The 7074-nt window shown below is 47.6% G+C and overlaps 1 protein-coding gene across 1 annotated transcript in view; it reads right to left on the reverse strand.

Moving 5' to 3' along the window:
- The window catches only part of Nep5 (Neprilysin 5), a 31966-nt gene extending 25125 nt beyond the window's left edge, over positions 1-6841 (reverse strand). Inside the window, exon 1 of the mRNA XM_067768776.1 lies at positions 6763-6841. Within this exon, the coding sequence (XP_067624877.1) occupies positions 6763-6841 (79 nt within the window). The remainder of the gene's footprint in view (positions 1-6762) is intronic.
- Between the last annotated feature and the right edge of the window lie 233 nt (positions 6842-7074).

A 7074-nucleotide genomic window follows, 5' to 3' on the forward strand; every position in this document is an offset into this window, starting at 1 on the left:
AAACCGCTTTTGGTGATGCGCCAGGAAGTTTCCCAGTTCCGTGTTTTGTTCGTCGCTCAGGTGTTCTCGGCTCGTCAATGCACATAGCGTATCCAGTTCGGGTGCTCTCTTGGTCACGGTGGCCTCTAGCGGCTGGCCATCCAGCGTGAGGATGATTCCCCTCTTTCTTAGGAAGTCCATTCCGAGGATTACCTGTTCGGCCAAGTTTGGGATAACGGACAGCATCGCGTCTGTGGCTCGTCCTTGATACACAATCCTTGCCGGGTAGGAATTTGAGGTAAAGACGCACGTTTGGTCTGCCAGCTGGATACTTCGCTTGTTGGGGCGTGCCTTGATGTTGTTCTTTTCTAGGTGTTTCCGTACGGTGTCATCTACATAGGATAGGGTGGCGCCGGTGTCCACTAGTGCGCGCACGCTCATGTCCTCGATGACCACTGGTATATAGAATCGGCCATCTACTTGTGTTTTTGCGGTTGATTTGCTGGCGGGTGGTTCCCTCGGCTTCTCTGGTCGGACGTACGGTGCTTGGCGGCTTCCTTTAATAGCGTTGGACGGCGTTCGGGATGCGTTCTCGGTAATTGGGCTAGTCGGAGGGCATGGGCAGTCCCTGGAGAGGATGTTGTCTTGGCCACACCGGGAGCAGAACTTCCTCCAGGGGCCCTTACATTGGAAGCGGTGGTGTCCGCGTTCCTTGCAGCGCCAACAGCACTCTTTGCTGTCGTATTCCATGGGTAGGTGGTATAGGCTGTGTGCCACCATTTTTCCCTGTTTCGCTTCCTCGCCTCTTAACAGCTCATACTCTTCCGTTAGCTCCAGGAGCTCCTCGATCGTCCTAAACTCGCTGCGTTTGACGAAAAGGCGGTATTACACGCGTAGACCATCATAGGTCCGTTCGAGGTGATTCTCTTCGCACATCGTCGGGTGTTGGCGGATCAGCGTTTCCAGTGCGAGGATGTAGTCCTTGGCCTTCTCTCGGCCTTGCTGTTTGCGTTGTCGGATGGCCTCTTCCAAATGTCGTATGTGTCGCTTAGGTAGAAAAAAATTTTGCACCTCCCTCCGCAGATCGCTCCAGCGGTGTATGTGTTGCTTACGGATGCGGTACCATTGCAGTGCCTTCCCACGTAGAAGCTCCGGCAGTGTTGGGAGGAGTCGCTCGACGGGGATGCGGTAGCATTCGGCAAGCTCCTCTATCCTCTCAAGAAATTCGTGCAGTGACTCCTCCCCCGAAAAGTGCAAGTCCCAGCGGCGAACGGTATTCATAAGTTCACCGTCGCTCATTTCGTCTCGTTTCGGTAGTGCGTTCTCTCCCTTTCCTCCGTGCGGCTGTGGGCTGTTGATCTGGATTGTAGGGATCGGCTTTGTTGTTGGCTGGGGTAGCGTAGCGAACTTCCCCTCTTCCTCGTTCACTTCTCGTTCCAGCTCTTTCAACAGGTCTTCACTGGATTTCCTGGCGCGGTTCGCTCGCACGTAAGTACTCAGTGCGCGACGCAGCTCGGCTACGGTTTGGCCTTCCACGTCGATTCGGTGTTCCTTACACTCCTCGATCAGCTTCTCCTTCCTAAGTAGGTAGATCCAATTGAGCGAGTCGGGGTTCAGCAGCGTGCCTTCCGGAGTCTGTGTGTGTGTTGTTTCTAGCGATGTGTTCGTTGAACCCGCCCCGGCAGGGTTGGTGGTGGTTGCAGTTGTTTTTCCACGGTCATCTGCGGAGGAGGGTCCCTGCTCGGGCGCCATTTATGAGGTGGGTTTTGTCTAAGGCTGGGGTAACGCTCAGTCAATCCAGAGTCGAGTAAAGGTCCCACAAACCCCTACTGAATAAATACACAATATTTAGGTGTTACGAACACACGCACACACGGCTGGAGATATTAGGCGGACAGCAGCTTTCCGTCGCAAGATGGCGAGGGGGGCGGAGCGTCGACTAACGGAGGCTCGGTAGGGCGGCTGAACGGTCGGGTAACGGACGGACTGGTACGGCGGTACGGAAGCAGCGGCGGGATAGAAGCAACGGCTTAACTGCGGTAGCATGGCAAGCGGCCAACGGTCGTCGTCGCAGTGGCGGGACGGATGCAGCGGCTTAACGGCGGTAGGATGGCGGACGGCCAACGGACGTCGTAGCAGCGGCGTGACGGATGCAGCGGCTTAACGGCGGTAGGGTGGCGAACGGCCAACGGTCGTCGTAGCAGCGGCGTGACGGATGCAGCGGCCTAACGGCGGTAGGATGTCGGACGGCCAACGGACGTCGTAGCAGCGGCGTGACAGATGCAGCGGCCTAACGGCGGTAGGATGTCGGACGGCCAACGGATGTCGTAGCAGCGGCGCGACGGATGCGGCGGCTTAACGGCGGTAGGATGGCGAACGGCCAACGGTCGTCGTAGCAGCGGCGGCACCAGAGGGGCGACGATGCGGCGGTGGGCTACGGAGCGCGTACCAGGGCAGTGGTGAGAGGGGAGATGGGCTGGCGACGGGGTTTACCTGGACAGCGGTAGCGTGTTCCGGGCGGGGTAGGATGGACGTACCAGCGGACTTGTATTGGTCGGTCGGCTTCGGCAGGATCGGGCTGATCGAACGTCTTCGGCAGGCTCGGTAATCGGCGGGGTCAGTCACCTGCGGGAGAAACTGCGAGGACTGGGGTTAGTGCTGGTTTCACCGCTGGACACCCCCGCCTCCCTACTTGCACACTAGTAGAAGGTGCGTAAGGGGGGTGGGGTTGTACCAGCCGAGGCGCCGTGGGTCGACCCGTGGCGGAGGGGAAGTGCACCTTAACGGCACAGCGGTAGCCCCTTGTGCGCACGCATCGGCTCACGGCCGAAACCAGAGCTGCGGAGAGGGGGTTGTGCGGTCGTTCGGGCGGCGAGTCATTCCTTACCAGACCAGGACGGCGGAGGGAAGGGTAGTCCGAAGACACCACTCGCGTCATCCTGGTGCAGCAGGGGGTGACTCGCGCCACGGCCGCGCCCTCTTCTCCCCAGCTAACTAGAGGGAGTGGTTCCTCCGCTCCGGCCAGCCTACTAAAATCAGAGCTGAGGGGGGAGGGGGTTATTTGGTCATTAAGGCAGCGGGCCGCTCAACACCAGGGTGGGCGACGGAGGGAAGGATAGTCCGAAGACACCACTCGCGTCGTCCAGCCCAGGTGAAGGGTGACTCGCGCCATGACAGCGCCCCTTCCGCTCAGTCCGAGCCGCGGGGGAGGGGGGTTATTTGGTCATTAAGGCAGCGGGCCGCTCAACACCAGGGTGGGCGACGGAGGGAAGGATAGTCCGAAGACACCACTCGCGTCGTCAAACTCTGGTGGAGGGTGACCCGCGCCATGACAGCGCCCCCTTCCACTCGGCTAGCTAGCCGGAGTGGCAATTTTGTCTTTAAAAAGACAACCACTCCCGCTGGCTCACCTGCGAGGACTGAATTGCAAAAATGCAAATTCAATGTTTATATGGGTGGTGCCGCAAACTGGTTGAGAAGTCAACGCACCATTATTGTGCTTTTTCATTCGTTTGCTATCAGTGGTTGTTGACTATGCTATACAAGTGGTTTTTGGCTATGCTATAGAAACTGGTTGAGAAGTCAACGCACCATTATTGTGCTTTTTCATTGGTTTGCTATTAGTGGTTGTTGACTATGCTATACAAGCATAAGTACAAGTGGTTTATTGTAACGCTACGTTACAATCTCTTTGGTATTTTAGTCGATTCTTATGATAGGCATACCTACCGCGGGTATATTCTAGTCCCCTAACCCGCTGGCAACAGGTCTTCATTCTCCGTAACTGATCTGAGCTTTAAAATAAGCAACTATCAGTCTTTTTTTTGCCTCGCGTAACTTGACACGATCCCCGAATAAGTCCTCGGCGATCTTATTAACGTCGTAGAAAAAGCAAAAATCAACACATTTATGGGATATCCCGTCGATGGCATTATCGTACCGACTGTCCACATCAAAAAATAATGGTACGTTTGATAATGAATAAAGTTCAGAGCCGCAAGAAAATACTCAAAGTCTCTCGCTAGCAACACTAGTAGGAAAGACAAAGAAACTTTGACAGCTACTTTTGAAGCAATTGATCTGCCCCTTTTGCGCTGCGAAACTGTAGGAGGAAAGCAGATTCCCCATTATATAAACCGGAAATTTGCTTGAATGGCAATTTCGAACCTATTGGATAGGGCGTTATATTCTTATATAAGAAAAATAAGAAGGATTGAAAGATTGGAGTATAATAGATATATTATGTTATAATATAAAAATTTATTTCTCGCTTCTAGACATTAAGTTGTCAGGGAAGCTCAACGTAGAGGAGAAAGTGAAAAAGGCCCTAACGCATGGAAAATAATGCTGCGGTGTAAGTGGGGCTCTACACTCTCTCTAATTCTCATGGCGGAGTTACAGTGATTGTTAAGTCTATCCTATACTTTGGAGTAATTGTGTGCTGGACTGACACACTAATAAGAACCTACCTCACTGGAAGAAAATTGCTTGAACTGCAGCCGCGTCAACTTTCTTATTGACAGTCAAGCAGCAGTTAAGGCAATAATCTCGCATAGCACATCATATAACAGTTTTGGATCCCCGGGCTTCTACCCAGTAAGTCCATTAACTCATCGAAAACTTGCAACTCATGCCTTAGGTAAAAGAAGGTAATTTAAAAGCTTTGTAAGCTGTAATTTGGCAGTCATTGAAGATATCGTGATGAAATTTGGCAGCAACGTTACCCCTATTACTATATGTACGCTTAAGAAAAATTAGCAAAATCGTTAGACGAACACGCCCACTTTTTAAAAAAAATTTTTCAAGTCAAATTTTAACAAAAAATTTAATATCTTTACAATATGTAAGTGAATTATGTCAACATTCAACTCCAGTAATGATATGGTGAGGCAAAATACAAAAATAAAATAAAATTTCAAAATGGGCGTGGCACCGCCATTTTTCATTTAATTCGTCTAGAATACTTTTAACGCCATAAGTCGAACAAAAATATACCAATCTTTGTGAAATTTGATTAGATTCTATGACGATAACTGTTTTCTGTGAAAATGGGAGAAATCGGTCGAAGCCACGCCCAGTTTTTACACAGAGTCAACCGTCCGTCCTTCCGCTCGGCCGCTAACACGATAACTTGAGCAAATATTGATATATCTTTACTAAACTTAGTTCACGTACTTATCTGAGCTCACTTTATCTTTGTATTAAAAATGGGCGAAATCCGACTATGACCACGCCCACTTTTTCGATATCGAAAATTTCGAAAAATTAAAAAAAAAATGCCATAATTCTATACCAAATACGAAAAAAGGGATGAAACATGGTAATTGGATTAGTTTTTTGACGCAAAATATAACTTTGGAAAAAACTTTGTAAAATGGGTGTGACACCTATCATATTAAGTAGAAGAAAATGAAAAAGTTCTGCAGGGCGAAATCAAAATCCCTTCAAATCTTTGCAGGAATATTGTACGTGGTATTATATATATAAATAAATTAGCGGTCCCCGACAAATGATGTTCTGGGTCACCCTGGTCCACATTTTAGTCGATATCTCGAAAACGCCTTCACATATAAAACTCAGGGCCACTCCCTATTAAAACCCTCATTAATACCTTTAATTTGATACCCATATCGTACAAACACATTCTAGAGTCACCCCTGTTCAACCTTTATGGCGATATCTCGAAAAGGCGTCCACCTATAGAAGTATGGCCCACTCCCTTCCAAAATACTCTTTAATACCTTCAATTTGATACACACGTCATACAAACACATTCCAGGGTTACCCTAGGTTCATTTTGCTAAATGGTGATTTTCCTTTATTTTGTCTCCGAAGCTTTCAGCTGAGTATGTAATGTTCGGTTGCACCCGAACTTAGCTTTCCTTAATTGTTTTATTTACATACATTAAGTTAAAGTAAAAAAAAAATAGAATATAAGAGTTTTCCTTTATCATGATTAATAAACGCACTAAACATATTTTGGAAGGCTGGCCTTTGGAATCTATTACATGTTCAACTCAAGGGCTAAATAATCAAGGTAGATGTTTCCTTTCAATTATTCTCAACATGTTCACATATCTTATTCCCGCATTCGTATTCCGATGAGTGCCATAGATTACGCACATATTACAGTATATGTTTAAGTACCACTAAACCCGATTTAGTTTTAATATGGGCAACAATGAAAATTTACTTTTTTGAAAAACTCTTGTATATACATCTTATATATAAAATTCTCGTGTCACAGTGTTTGTGATTGAGCTCCTTCCAAACGGCTCGACCGATTCTCAAGAAAATTTGTGAGTAGGTTTGATAATCCAGTCCCAGTCCCAATCCCAGTCCTAGCGCAAGTTCCAGTCCTAGTCATAGTCGGTCCTTGGCCCATTTCCTGAAAAAAGTACCGTCAATACTAACCTAAGCAAAGGGCTGCCTATACAAAAAATGCCAGGTAAATCAAACCATGAATAGATTTTCTTCGAATAGATCGGTCCCAGGTCTACTTCCTGAAAAAAATTATTGTAAATACTAATCTAGGCAAAGGCTACCTATATACCGAATTTCAAGCAAATCGAACATTTTATAGAATTTCTTCTAATAAATTGGTTCCCGGTCTACTTACCGGCAAGAAACTTGACATGAACACTACGGGTTGCTGTGAAGCTATCCCGTAAATTTGAATGAAAACAGCGGAGTGTTTTCAGAGTCCATAAACTGAATACAAACATACATCCTTCTTTATACATACATAAGTAGATGAGCTAGGACACATGTGAAATTCTTTACCTGTTGCTGGTCTCGCCTGATTGTGCACGAATCCATTGTTTGTCGTCCAAATGCGCTGATTTTCGAACCCTTCATCCATATTGACGCACCCGGAAACATACTTAATTACAAAATTCAAATGCGAGTATTTATGCCAAACAACAAAGCAAGAAACACTTGCGCCGTATTTGCTAAACGGGCGCTCAACTTAACTACAAACTATTACACTGTTATTATGAGACTTGGTAAAAGCACTTCTTTTTTTTTTTTTGTTGCTAAATTTGTTTTTAGTTGCCAATGTCACGCATTTTTGGCAGGAAAGTGAAGCACTTT

Source organism: Eurosta solidaginis, chromosome 1 (assembly GCF_040869045.1).
Source record: "Eurosta solidaginis isolate ZX-2024a chromosome 1, ASM4086904v1, whole genome shotgun sequence".
Lineage (NCBI taxonomy): Eukaryota > Metazoa > Arthropoda > Insecta > Diptera > Tephritidae > Eurosta > Eurosta solidaginis.